A 14,652-nucleotide genomic window follows, 5' to 3' on the forward strand; every position below is an offset into this window, starting at 1 on the left:
TCTAGTACTGGATGGAGGAAAAGCTTCAGCATTGTGCCATATTGTTGGTGTATCTTATGCTTGGTTGCCAGAATAGCCTCTGTGGGTAAGTGAGGCTGTGGGTTTTGTGACATAGTGAATAGGAAGTGAAAACAGTGTTAAGAAAGAAAGATCTCACATCCTGGTCCTTATCCCTCCTGACTCTTGGCTGCCTGTTCCTTTCATTTGCCTTGAACCAGTTTGGATGTTCATCCTATCGCAAGGATAAACTCACTTAAATGGAAGTAAAGTATCCTGGCAAGAAGAAAGGAAAAAGTGACTTTTTTTCTTCTTTGTTATTAAATTGAATCATCTTACCTTGTAATCTGCTGAACAGGACCGCCATTGGCTGCAAGGGGTTGTGTGTACCAGGCCCTTTCCTGTCTGCTTTTGGGTGCTTACAGGTTCATGCAGCAGCTCTGGGGGAAGCAGCAGAAGTGGTGTGGTGCCTCTTTTACATGTTTGCTGTTGGCAGTATTGCAAGTTGTACCTTAAGAACCTTTGTCTAGGTGTAAGACCAAACAAGGCTGTTACCTACCATATCTGTGTTCACTGTAGTGGTCATAACATGCCCAGTCCCAAAAGGTGCACCTGTGGTTAAGCTGGGCAGAGGGGTGATAGCCAGCTGAAGCTTGTCTGGAGCTTGCAGTGAGTAGTAGAAGAGCAGGAGGGACATCATTATGGAGCTGTGAAGGAATTGAACTTCTGTTGAGTAGATGAACAGTTGACTTACAAACTTTAATTTGTGCTGTTGGTACAGTCTATAAAGCTCTCGGGCACCACTGTTGCTGTTTACAACCACAGGGCTGAGTGGGCTGATGTAAGCAGTGAGGAAGAGTTGTGGTCTTGGTAAAGGTCACAGCCTCCGTCACGTTGGTAGCTTACATCATGCTGCCTGAAGAAGACACATTGCCCTGCAGCACTACCAATGCGGTTACAACTCTGTTGATCTGATACAGCCTATGTGGGATCTTGAAATGGAAAAAGAAAATGGAGAGTGTGATGTATCGCACTACTAAAAGTGTTAGAAAGCAGGAGGAAGCCATGATCAGAGGGAAGGAGGAGCAGTGGAGAGAAGAGCAGAGAAATCCCTCTTCCTTTTAGCAATGGCAAGCTGTTAATTTATTCCAGTAGCATCATGAAACCGCATCCAGAGTATCATGTAGGATTCCTTTCTCCCTTCCTCCTGTGTCAAATACAGCTGAAGACAGGCCATTAATTCCAAAGAGATTTTGTTTGGAGTGGAGTCTGTTCTCAGTGCAAGCAGAAAGATAATTTTGATGTTTGTTTGTTTTTGTTTGGTTTTTTTTTTGAAGAAGTAATTTCTCAAGTTTTTGTCAGTGTGCAAAGTGGAGACCAATTGTAATTGCAGAACATGCAGCTGCTTTAGAGATCCAAAGCATTAGGAGATAATTGTGTTTATACCTATGGTCTTCTCCCTATGGTGTTTGCCATGTTTGCCTTAATCCTTTCTGTTACTAGAAAAAAATACATGTTCAAAGGTGTGGGAAGTTATTCATCTCTTGCAAGGCCATTGCTCATGTTCTTGGAGGAGAGGATGGTGTGCGTACTACAGTCTGTTTATCAGAATCTTGTGATCCTGAAAAACACTGAAAAATCCTCTTGTGTCGAGGTAGCCCTGTGAAATTTAGTACTCTTGTGCTTCACATCAGTGGGGATGTATCCCTATGTACCTTTCTCAGTGGAACTGTGTTTCAGCCAAAGGAAGGGAGTTTGGAAGTTGTGTGGAAATTACTAGGAAAACAGATTTCCGGTTTGTTTATGAAGAAAATGATGTTTTTTATAAGACTGTCAAGTATTAATTGAAGAATGAAACTCTTCAGAACAGTAGTTTACTTTTAAGTGGCTGTATGTATTAACATACTGTTGTTTAGTGTTTCATCTTTTTAACAATATCCCTTTTCCCGCACTTCTTACAACTATCTCTTTCAGTTTCTGCAGGTAGTTCAGAATTTTCTGAGTGCTGAATTTGCTGAAGGTCAGAGTAGAGGGTTGCTTGGATGCTGTGCCTGGAGGATTCCAGTCCTTGCTTGGGCTGCTCTCAGCCTTCCGGTAGCTGTAAAAATTAATTTCCCTTCCCCCTCTCCCTGTCTGTTTGCAGGTTATCTTGACGAATCAGATTACCACATCATTGAGCAATGGCTTCCCGATCCAGGCAGACCTGGTGTCTCCAGCTGATGATTTGTCCCTGTCTGAAGGTAAGAGATCCCTTCTATCAGAACTGAAACTCTACACTGACACAAATCCACGTTGTACCTCTTGCAGTCTTGCACAAGGGTCTGTAAGAGTTATCAAGTCTAACATAAAACACTCTGGGAACAAAATTATTTTTCAGTTTCTCTGAAAATCCATTTATAAATAAAAAAAAAAAGTAAGCATATTAACTAAAAGGATCTGACACTTTCTAAGGGCTGGGAATGAATTTTCAAGCCATGTCAGTTCTAGAACATATTCCTCAGTGTTGTGCTTGCATTTACAGCATTATTTTCTCGGTCTTCTGAAGCTGCTGCTAGAGCTAATATACAGGCTAGACCACAAATTTCATCTTTATCTAATGATTACCAGTGATTCCAAAGAGAAACAGCTGGTCACAAATGAAGGCAATCAAATACTCAGTTCTGTCCCTTGCATTACGCTTGTCTGGTCATCAAGTGCAGTGCCTCAAACTGCAGCTCTCAATGTTGTGTGAATGTAAGCTGAGGTTTTGTGTGATGCCATGTAATACTTTACATCTTCATGTTTCTTTTTTCTGCACAGAATTAGAGACAAGCACATGTTTTTGGGGTAATAGTGAGGACTTACTGTGCTAAGAAGAAAGATAATTCTGAGTCAAAGTTTGCAAATAATATAATTTCAGCTTTCTCCAGTTGCAAAGGATAGTCAGAATCCCCTCAGACAGGGACAGACGCTGAGATGTTTGCTATTTAGAGTTCAGTTCATGCACAGACCCAAATGTATGATGTAAAACAATGCTTATCTTCCCCACAAAGGTATGATAATCGCATGTAGACTTCTTACTTAGAATATGGGTGTTTCCCCTCTTTCAGCCCTCGTTGCACTTTCTGGTGGTTCTGGTCAGCTTACACAGGCAGCCCTCTCAAGCTTGTCTGACAATGCAAGAACAGGTTGGTGGCAAAAACGACTAAGCAATGGTTGAAACTGACATTATTTCTGCATTTCAATGGACAAGAGATCGAGATGTTGAAGACAGAGTAAATGGAATGTCAAAGGGTAGCAAAAAACGTCTGTAATGTCTTAACAGTGATTGATGTGTTTACACCATAATTTTGTCAATAGGAACTTGGGCAAAGCATGGCCAATTAAATAGTTTTGGAATTGTGCTTGTGGCTTTTGTTGCCTCCATCCATTGCCGAAGTATCTTTGAGGCTCATTGCTTGAATATCACGTCCCTACCTATGTCAGAAAGAGTTGAAATTTGCTAACTGGAATTGGAAGAGGAAGGCATCGTTTTTCATCTTTATGATTTCTGTCTTGGCACAAAGTTGTTGCACATTGTGTTATTAAATGCTCTTGATCACAATGCTTGTGCTTTTGTTTGTCCTTTAGAATTGGTCTGTAGGAGCTTCCTCTGAAAAGAAAGTCCTAGCTGACTCTGAAGTGGAAGTAATAACAAAATGTGTTTTCAGTAAAACATTTTTTTTTCTTGTGATTAAAATATTTGAAGAGTGTTTGGGAAAAGCATGGAATAGTTGTAATCTTCCTAATTTTTCCTGCAAATACGAGATTTAGTGCTTTGTATGAGTCATAGTTCAATAGTATTCTGAAATCAGGACTACATAAGAGATGGCATGATGATTTTTGTAGCAGTTACAGCTTATTAATGAAGCTGATATGTTGTATCTAAACTCTCTACCACCATTATTTTCACCTTTTAATGCAAGATTGAGTTAAAATGTGTTGGTGCTCTCTCTGTGTATTGTTTTCCTTTGTTTCTCTCATTCCCTGTTTATAATTAAGGGTCTGAAGTGGTAAATGGGCCAGCATGACACTTGTTGAAAATGGAAACTGTTGTTTAGCCTCAGAACAAGAACAGCATAGGCAGCAGCAGTGTAAGCTCCTTCAGTAATTCAAGTCTTATCAAGGGGTGCAGGGGTGGTAAACTTCTTTCCTGCTCTCCCTTCCCTCTTCTGTTGACTAACATTGACACGGCATTTACATGCTGTGTTGTATAAAGGGAGAGTACAGCGCATATCCAGACTACATGGTTTTTTCCTGTCTGTCTTATCCGTAACGTGGCTGCTTCTGGATTTCCATTTTGCTTCGGATTTAACCTGTGCTGTCTACCTGCGAGGAAAAGTAGACTTTCAGGCCCAATCAACATTTGATTTCTATGTTTATCTCACTGTCAAAAGTTACAGGTGTGGCCAGTGTTTTTCTTTTTTTAACATTAAGGTTTTGACCTGTCCTGAGAAAGTTTCCCTCAGTTTATTTCATGTTAGCTATTGCACAGCCTGAAAGTAGCAATACTTTAATTTTCTGACAATCCTGGGTACTTTAAGATGCCTTAATGAATTAGTCTTCTAGGATTAGTGTGACACCCATAATACTTACTGCTATTCAACAATTGTAGAATTTGCGGGAAAGAGTAGTTAGGCGAGTAGCCCAAGTGCATAAAGTAGATATGTTGCAGAGGCAGGAATAGAGGCCAGATTCACGACTCTGTTCTTACCTCATTCTTCCTTTTCACTCATTACAAAGTAAAGCTGAATTTAAACCAGTGACCTAGATGTGAAAGGACCTATAACACATTATTAGTCCTGTAAGCAACTTGGAACCCTTGGTTTGTGTATGTCCAATAATGTTCTTTTAATCCTATCTGAAATCAGAGTCCTGTCACTGTAAATGGTTTGCTAAAAGGGTAGTCTTAGAGGCAGAAATGAAAATTTCAAACTGAACATGCTATTAGAAATAAGTGGAATGTTGTAGTGGCTTTTGGTTTTGCTTCTGATTGTGCTTTAGAATTGAATTGCTTGGGTTATGTGTAAGATTAGGCAAGAAACCAAGGAAGCTGTTCATCGGATGTGTGACAGAAAGTTAATCTGATGAACAAGCTGAAAGGACATTGACAAGCTGTTTCAGGCTCAAAGCTTGTCTTCTGTAAAATTGTAATCTAGTGCATGAAAATTTGTGTCCTAAAAATATGTTATATTTTTATAAGAATATTAAAGGCTTTACAAAAGCAGTGCTGGCTGTAAAATCCCAGCACTTACGTGGCAATGTAAGAATTCTTGAACTGTTTGTTGGTATTTCTTGTAGGAAATGGTTATAAGTCCGGCTAAATTCTCGGATCTGTGCATACTTTTGCTTCAAGACAGGGAAAACCCCCACCTTTGTTTGCTGCAAGTTAAAGTACTGAGTAAAATACAAAAGTTTATCTACCTGTGGGATGAGCTCTTGCATTCATTTGGCCTTTACACACTTGCCAGGTTATCATCTGAAGGAGTTAATTAAGACTAATGATGTTTTTCTGCAGCTGTACAATTCTCAGGCACGTAAGGCTGACACTTCTTCCCTAGGAGCCAAACTCAGTTTTTACCTGTAGCTGCACCATTCTCAGCCATCTCACAAACCCTGTCATTGGAGCGGGCAGACTGGAGGATGATGGCAATACTGCTATTTCACTTGCATCCTTGCTTTATGGAATAGCCACTGCTTAGCTCTTCCAGTCAAAGACAACTTTGAGAGGCCTTAAAGTTGTTGTAGATTGCAAAGATGGTCAGATGAGCCCAGAGCTATCACTAGGCTTGAAGATGTGGCCTGAAGGATTAATGCTTTATTATGTAAGCATGTAAAAAGTAGCTCTTACTGCAATTAAAATAATTTATAATATTAAAAGATAGATTTAAGCTGCATTAGGCTAAGTGAACAGTAGAAATGGAGTGCAAATGTCTGCAAAAAAATACTTTATATGACTCCTAATGGATGTTTTTAAGCAAGTTATCTGTGGCTGTGACTGTACTATTTTTACTGGTTTTACAAAGTTCACATGACTGGATTTTACCTAAACTAGAGAGCTGTTAGAAATTAATCCTAAGCCTGTGTGGCTGAGCACTAGCTGGATGGTGAAATTTGTGTGTTGCATTTGTGAGCTGTGAACAGATAGGGCAGTGTGACGTACTTGAGGTCCCTTATAGTCCACCAGCGCCTATCCTATTAATGTATCTGCCAGCTGCAAGCTCTAACTTCCTCTTGCAGACATCAAAGCCAAACTCCCATCTTTCTTGGAAAAAGCTCAGGGGTGTGTTGGTATGAACACAACAGCATCCCCCCTCCCAGCATGCACAAAGTGTCAAGCAATAAAAGAAATGCTGTCTTGGGCTTCTTCAATCTCAGCTTGTACTTTCAAATATTTCTTTGGAAAAGTCAGAATTATTTTGTGTTTAAAACTAACTGTAAACTTGCACTAGCTCTGGGGAGGCCAGCATTCAATCTTCTGCCATTTATGTTCATCAAGTGGTTTGTCATAGCATTGTGTATTTTTAGTGCACAGTATGAGCAATGAGGTTAGTCTGAACTTTTCATCTTTGATGCTGTGATCTTGAATTCTTTTAAGCTGCTGAGCAGAAATAGGCTTTTGTGTTGTGGAGACTGGAGAAAAGTAAGCTGCCATAGTATCTCTCACCCACAGGATTTTCCTACTTTGACTTATGGGCAGAAAATTTGAAGGTGGAATCTTTGGGTTCTCTTCTTTTGCTGTGCCCTTGATCTCCTGTCAGATTGCAGTTAAATAATTGTATTCTTCAAGCCTCAGTTTACTGATTGTTTTAATAAGGGGATGTATTTTTATTTTGCAACTTTTTTTTTTCTTTCTTGATATTTCAAGATATTCCTATGGGGATAATTAGTTGACCTGCTGTTCACCCCATCACCCCAGACCAGTTCTGTAGTTTATTGCTTCTCTCCCTTCAAATCCCTTTTTTCAGTCCTGGTGCTGAAAGGAGAGAAAACGCTGAAGGAATTACCACGAGAACTGAGCTACCAGAGATCAGAGGCTGTTGGTTGGTTTTGGTTTGTTTATGGTATTGATTTATGTATACACTTATGCTTAAGGTTGGACCTGCAGGTGACCTAACAAACATAAAAAAGAATATTCTGTGAGAACACAAACGTACCTGTTTTGCAGGAACTGTGAACTTATGAATGAAGCAGCTGTTAAACAAGTTTCTAGAGCACTTCCTCCTTTTAGTTTTAAGGCTAATGCAGAATAATGCATGTTCTAGTGAAGTGCTCCAGCATGATACGAATTTAAATAGATTAGGAAGTATCATAACACTTTGGCATGTTTTAGGCCTTTAGTATTTTAGCTAAATGCTCTGTAAACCTATTGCAGGCTGATTTACACAGTTTTGCTTGAAAGAGGAAATGGTTTGTCTTGGATCATTGAAACAGTGCTGTTAATTATAATATTTTTTAAATAAGACAATTCATAAATTAATAACCTATCTTTTTAATATGAATCCACTGTGACTTTTTGAAACGCAAAGAGTTGAGAATAGTTACTAAACCCCTTTTCTTGGTTACCGTTATGGAATAATCTGTATGGAGATTACTAGGTCTGTCAGTTGGGATCTATGGGGCATGGTGTAAGAAAGATCTGTTGACTGTGTCCCCTTATGCACATGCTATGAAGGTTAGTGAACTTTAGATGTGCAAATAATAGTAGTGGTATTGCCAGGTTATTTGGGAGGTGAATTCCAACAATTAGTCCATGTGTGTGCATGGTAACTGAGACTGGAGTACAGGTGTGAATGCTGAAGACTAAAACAGATCCCTGAAAAGGTAATGGATTCTCTTCTTGTTTTATGGCTTATCGAGATAGCGAAGTGCCACAGTGTATCTTTTGCGATCTACAGTCATGATGATACAGGGAAGTGTAGTGAGATTTGCCTCTTTTTACTTTGATATGAATTGTTACTTCTCACCTGATGGTTTGGTTGCCACTCCAAGCCCAAGGCTGACCACATTCCCATGATGGGACAAGAGAGCTCGGTGAGCCACAGGACTGTGCCTCTAGGTCTGAGCCCTGGGTACCTCTGACTTTAGCATAGGACTCGGTAGAGGGTTACTCAGCTCACTGGTTCCTGTTCACGTGAGATGTAATGGAACAGCTGAAGTTGTTTCTTTCTAATTCTTTATTTTGCTGCTGGACTTCATGTCTCAGCTGTCTTTTAAGAAACTACCAGAAATCCCCTGCACCAGCTAACAGTACTGTGAGAAGCCTTTTGTTCCTTTGGTCTGTTCTGTCTTTGAGTTACTTCTCCAGCTTCAGACTCTTCATGAAAAAAGGAGGGACCCTGATAAAATTCATTGATACATGTTGGAGGGAAAAATGAGCCTACTCAAAATAGGATTTTGTCGTTTTGTGCACTGTGTTTGTGTTTCTGGTAACTGCTTCTAGAAATAGTGGAGTCTGCATCTCAAGGCTTTGCTTGGTGGAAGGAAAACAGCCCTTCTGGCTGTTGAGAACACCTGAAGGAAGTGCACCATCATTTACAGGGCCTGGAACAAATGATACTGACCATTAGGGGAAATGATACTGTGATTTTTTTTCTGTATGATGCAGAGTTGCGGTGCAGTATGGAACAGTTAGATTTCATGATAACAGTGGTCATGTCAGCCTGTACTAATTTTGATGTTATATTTCAACAAGTGGGAAGTAGTGACATAATAACATCCACCCAAATTTTAACGGCTTTTTAATCAAAACATAAATCTCTCAGTAAAACAGCATTACAGAGACTGTACATGTCTATGGAAGTTTCAAGCTGAATGACATATGCATAATCACTTGGTCTGAACTACGAAGGGGTCGAAAACTGTCAGCAGAAGCATTAAGGCCTCTATAATATCAGTTTAAGAGGATCTCCGTTCCTCATTTCCTAATTGCTGCGATGACAGAATACAGTTTTACTGCTTTGTTGTGGGCTTTTTTCTAAAGACGTGGTTTGACTTAGAATCATTAATCAACAATTTGTAATCCAAAAACCCTTCAGGTACATTTGCTGGGAATCATTCATCTATATAATCAGAGGCATGATAACAGAAGTGCTTACAGTCATAGCTGAGTGGTTAGGAGTTTACCACCTCTCGGCTGCTAAGTAACTTACCTCAACGGAGAAAAAGTGCACGAGAGAAAAAGTTGCACGTTCCAATACAAAGTAAAATGGGTTTGCATTAATCCTACTAGCCACACTAGTTTATTCCTATTTTCCTTTAACTGTAGTAAATTGAGAGCATAGTTCAGTCACTGAGTTTCAGCTGATGGCATATAGCTGTGAAGCATTGCAACAAGATTCAACATCTCCTTATGCCCTAAAAAAGTTTAAAAATAAGATTAACTCATATTTTAGTATGGGTGATTATAGAAACTATGTTCTCTCATACACTGGAATTTAGACTTTTGTTTACACCATAAAAGTAGCATTAAGAGACCTGGTTATTTAATGGTAGTAATTCCTTCTTTGCCCTTTCTTCCCATCCTGTGCAGAATTGGAAAGATTGACTTGTATTTTTACTGTGGTCCTGCAAATCAGTGGTTTAAATCTGAAACACAAGACACTTTGGCTCTAAGTTCCTTCTGCAGCATTACATTGTAACCGTAGTGTTGGTGGACCTGCTCCAAACTAACTAATCTTTTACAATTACATTGTAAAAAAATGACTTCAAAGGTAGGAAAGAGCTAAACGCCATTTGTCCCTGTGCACAACGGCCAATTAAATTCTGTCTTAACTTACTGTGGGTTATCCTTAAATCTTTACAAATAGAGGCTGACTAAAAAAACATTAATTGGATTTCATCATTCAGTAGCATTCAGTGCCATCTCTTGTCGAATTCTATAGTATCAACAGTGGAACTGGGATGGATCAGAAGGATTTCTATACCACTGTGAAAATTCCTCTTGGCTTGTGGCATTACGTGAAGCATGTGGCTCACCTGCAGAAGTTGAACCAATTAGGAGTGACCCTAATGCAGGTGTTAGGCCAAAAGGGAATACACGGACAAGGGTACAGAGGGTGACTGCAGAGTCTGATGCCTGTGTTCTTGTTGCAGTTTCCAGCTGGGTTTCCTCTGGGTTTACTGCAGGATGTTTGAAAAAGTGGCTCCTTGTTAATCTCAAGCAGCCTCTATGATTGATGATTCCCCTTAATCGTAAAAAGAGCACATTGGTGTTTCTGCTTAATCTCTGTGTATTTCCTGCTTTATTGTTGTAATAATGATTTACTGTCTTAAAAAATGGAAGTTTTATAACCTATTAGCCCTTTTTGGAGGTTGAAGCTGGGTGCTCTGACATGTGAATGAACTTCTTCCCAGTGACGGTATGCTCCTAAAATGTTACATTCAAACCCAAGCATAATACGATAATAAAAAGACAGTATATGGTTGGTGTGTTGTCTCTTACTTTAATGAAAATAGGCAGCTTGAGTATGAGCAGATTTTGCATGCTCCACATGGGCAAAATTCATCTAACCTGGGTTCTGCTTGTCTTCTCATGATATCAGTTATACTAAAAAAACAGAAATCAAGGAGCACAGAGAGAATAGAAAAAGAAGTTCTCATAGTGCAGTACAAAAAGATGGGTGAAGAAATGGGAGAAAGAGGAAAAGCCTGGAGCTTAACTAAAGGAAGGCTTTGTTTATACTAACTTCTGCTCTCCTAAAATGTCCTGCTGCTGCTCCAGTTTCCCGGCAACGTGTAGTGTACAGAAGATTTCTGCCTGAGCTGGTGCTTAACTAGGTACATCTCCCTTCTGAGGAAGGGTAAAGAAAACAGTGACTCAAGTATGAATAGCTCTGCTTTTAACAATGGAAAATTTGACAGGAAAAAGCAATCCCCAAAGCAGATGCTACTACTGGGTAAGCAGCCATGACTCCTTGGGAGTAATCTGAGCCAGTCTGATACCTGGCAGGGGAGCTGTTGTTTCAGGCTGGCACATGGATATGTAAGGGAGTAGGCTGGGCACATTTTAGCTGAATACCAAGAAGTTGTTTCTGAGCGTGAAATCTGTTAGACCAGCTGTTCCCAAATGGTTTCTATTTGTGCCTCTGTTTCTGGTGGTGAACTCACCCCAGCCGAGCTTGCGACCCTAAATACTGACGTAAACAATCACATCTCTGTCAGGCTTGCGACCCCACTCTGTGACTGTGACCCTGCTGGAGGTTACAACCCCTGGTTTGGGAATTGTTGGGGTAGACTGTCAGTCCTGCTGGGGAAGCACTAATATGCCCCATCCAGGCCGGGATCATCACAACAAATGCCTTCAGATCTCACAGTAATTTGTAGGCCCCTGCCACCAGTTTGAGAGTGCAGCCTATTAGAGCTGACATGTCACTTTGGTACATCAGGAACATCTCAGAGATCAAAAGGTCATAGTCCTCCCACGCTGCTGCAGCCTTTCCTCATGGACTCGCCTCTTCATCTTACTTCCTCGTCAGTTGGCTGGCAGCAAGCCCCAGCTCCCTTGCGGCGTGGCTGATTCAGCCATGGCTGCTGAATGTGTACCCGCTGCAACTTCTGCCCTACTGCCTCTCCGTTTTGCTGCTCCTCCCAAGCCACCCTTTCCAAAACTGCTCTCCCTGAATACTCCTTGCCTTAATGCAGGGGTTGATGATGTCTCCTCAGCTGAAATAATTAAAAGTTATAGTCAAAGTAATTAAAAGCTATATAGGGCAGTGCTAGTGCAGGTGGGCTAACTCTTTCTCTGTATTTTGTAAAACTACTTCTGTTATTCATATATCTGTAGATATGAGCACAATCTTACAGATGTGGGATGGTGACGGAGAAATAAACAGAAAAATGCCTCATGTGATTGATTGCTGCTGTGGTCTGCAAAGCCTGGGGTCTTTGATAAGCTATGCAGACAGACTTTTTAATAGAAAATGCCAAGTTACAGATGTCCTAATTAGAGATTGGATTTTTAAGCTTTCTTCTGCCACAATCTTAAATGGAGTTTATAAGCAGAAACAAAGTTAGATTTCAATTTTTTTAAAACATTCATTACCATAATGTAAACGAGTAACATTTTAATAGATAAATGACTTAGTCCAGGGCCATTGACTTCAGAATTTACAATCATGGAAGTTTGACTATGACATCACTGTATGAATCCAACAAGGAGAGGAGCCTGCAACAGTTAGTTTATTTTTACTTATTTTTTTGTTGATAGATCCTAGAAATTGCCAGTGACAGCAGGAAGGAGAGAGGAGGAGATGGTGCAGAAAAATATGACAATTGCTTATCATTTGGATAAAAAACTGTATTGCCTAAAATTAGCCTGAATTCAGTCTGTGCCAGTCTTGTTTCAAAGCTCTATGTGGAGTGCTTTGTTTAGAGATGTTGCTGGACTGGTGCTCTGTCAGGCAGGTGTGTAGAAAGCATTCAACTGAAAATGAGAACAACAAAGACAAGTTTTGGAGTGTGTAAGCCACATAAGGAAATAAAGTCAGAAAATCTTACGTTATAGGCTGGTTACTGTACACACCACTCCCAAACGAAAAAATTGTTTGAAACTTTGTATCTGTAACTTGATCATCCCTTGAACACTAATTATATGTCAGAAAATGGGGCATAAAGTCTCCTCCATCTGTCCAGGTTGGATATGGCGCACAAAGGAGCGTATCTGATTCATAGTACCTCTTAGGTAATCAGATTAATATCTCCAAACTGAATTTACCCTTTTGATACTGAGTCTTTTATACGCCATGTTTCATATATCACATTCTGTTGAAGCTCTGTGGCTTTTCAGTAATTTCCTTGAAATCTATACGTGGTATGTCTGCGCTCTTTTGAGCTGTTCTTGGGACACACATCAATTAAATATGTTTCTGGCACTCTCTTAATGGCATAGTTTCCCCGGAGTCAAAAAACACTCCAAAAACTGAGATCATTTGTTTAATTTAAAAGCAAAAGGGTATGGAACTACAATTTCAGGCTTCAACAGCTATGCCTCTGTAGCTTTGAAGGAAGGGGGGAAAATCTTGATGTCTTACACACAAAGTAAATAAATTCTTGAGTTCTTAAAATATCTGATTTCATCCAGTTTTCTGCTTCCCTTGCTTATCTTTTAATTTTAATTTCTTTTTTTATATGGTAGATTTTCAACTTCGTATTGAATTTCACTGTTGGTTTTGCCTAATGAACCAGTGGGCTGGATTTTGACATCTGAATCTAAGGAAGAACTGTAAATGTTGCAGGATGGTTCTTAATTAAAATTACTGATAACTGATCTGAATCCGGAATTGTATTTTAAGTGGCTGAAGCTTTTGGCTCTAGGAGATTCTGGGAATATATACTGTATAGGAGTTGACTGCTGCTTTTTCAAATACATTGAGAGTAGAGGTAAATAAATTCCCATATTCTACCAGATTCATCCAGTAGGATTCATTCTGTGCCTCAAATATCTCTTAGCCTGCATCAGCAGTGGTGTTTTCATTGAGATTTTAAAGCAAATCCTCTATGATCTTTGTGTGCTGCATGTTTTTACATTATGTGGACTTGTTTAGGTGTGCTCCAACCACAGAACTTTTGCAGGAAATTAAACTGAGTTCCCCTCCATGCTAGTCAGTTGTGCTCAAAACCATCATGGAGGCAGAAGGATCTAAGCCAATGGCTGGTCCTAAAGCCATAGCCAGAGCAGGGATGCTCTCACCAGGGAGCCAGTGCAGATGAGTCTGTAACAGAACAACGATGATAACGACAGGGTAGCCGTAAGGAGATCAACACCAACTCTTTTGGCCAGCTGACACTATTGTGCCAAATTATTCAGTAATGTAGACTTGCTTCTTAAACAAACATATGAACTGTTTTCTCCTGCATGTTTTTAAGCAAGTCAGGCAATACAGACCACTTCCAAAGATCAGTAGGAGAGGTTAGTAATAAGCTGTAATACCTGTTGCCTGGCTGTGGTAACTTGCAGTTACTGAGCTCTGGTGATGCTTGATCACAAGAAATGACAGTATGTGTTTCAATAGGATATCAGCTCAAATCCTGGTAGGATTTGACAAGCTCATTTGTGCTGAAGCCTCAGCTGCCATGTCTTTCATTTACTGTTGTTTATACTATGAAATATGACATTCTGCCTGCCTTTGGCCTATACTCACATCTCAGCTGCAGTGAGCATATGCCCTGAGTACCAAGTCCAGGGTCCTCTCATCCTCAGCATCTGTTGCTGAATGATCTTTCATATGCCTCATCCAACTCCCTTTTTCCTTGCTGTTTCCTCAGTTTTTACCTTTAAACTGATAATGTTGATGTTTTGTTTTAAAAGTTGAAACAGCGGCTGTCATGTCTGAAAGTTAATGTTCTTAACTTGCTACCCACTGAAAGGCAAGTGACTAAGAAGATTGGCCTGCAATTTTTTTTTAAGCTTTAGAAGTCTGTAAACCTTTTCCGGTTTCTGTTCAGTAGCAATGAAGTTTAACATAAGCTTTGGTGCCTTCAAGCTAATGTAGTGCCTGTCAGTAACCAAATCGGAATCTCAAGAGGAAAAATTCATGGTGGATTCAGGTTAAATACCAAAACCATTGTGATCCTTGGAGCCTCTAGTTGTTCTCTTGACTGTTCAATCAGAATAATGCAAACTAGCAAAGACTGGTC

At 39.9% G+C, this 14,652-nt stretch overlaps 1 protein-coding gene across 5 annotated transcripts in view; it reads left to right on the plus strand.

Annotated features, from left to right (window-relative positions):
* Positions 1-14,652, plus strand: part of RAD51B (RAD51 paralog B) — a 428,423-nt gene that overhangs the window by 171,235 nt on the left and 242,536 nt on the right. For all 5 annotated transcript variants that reach the window (XR_008823286.1, XR_008823287.1, XM_056347808.1 and 2 more), the window contains exon 9: positions 2,141-2,237. Coding sequence is in view for 3 of the 5 variants with exons in the window: in XM_056347808.1 (XP_056203783.1) it covers positions 2,141-2,237 (97 nt within the window). In the remaining 2 variants the exon portion in view is untranslated. The remainder of the gene's footprint in view (positions 1-2,140; positions 2,238-14,652) is intronic.

The sequence above is a fragment of the Falco biarmicus genome, chromosome 7 (genome assembly GCF_023638135.1).
Source record: "Falco biarmicus isolate bFalBia1 chromosome 7, bFalBia1.pri, whole genome shotgun sequence".
NCBI classification, from domain to species: domain Eukaryota; kingdom Metazoa; phylum Chordata; class Aves; order Falconiformes; family Falconidae; genus Falco; species Falco biarmicus.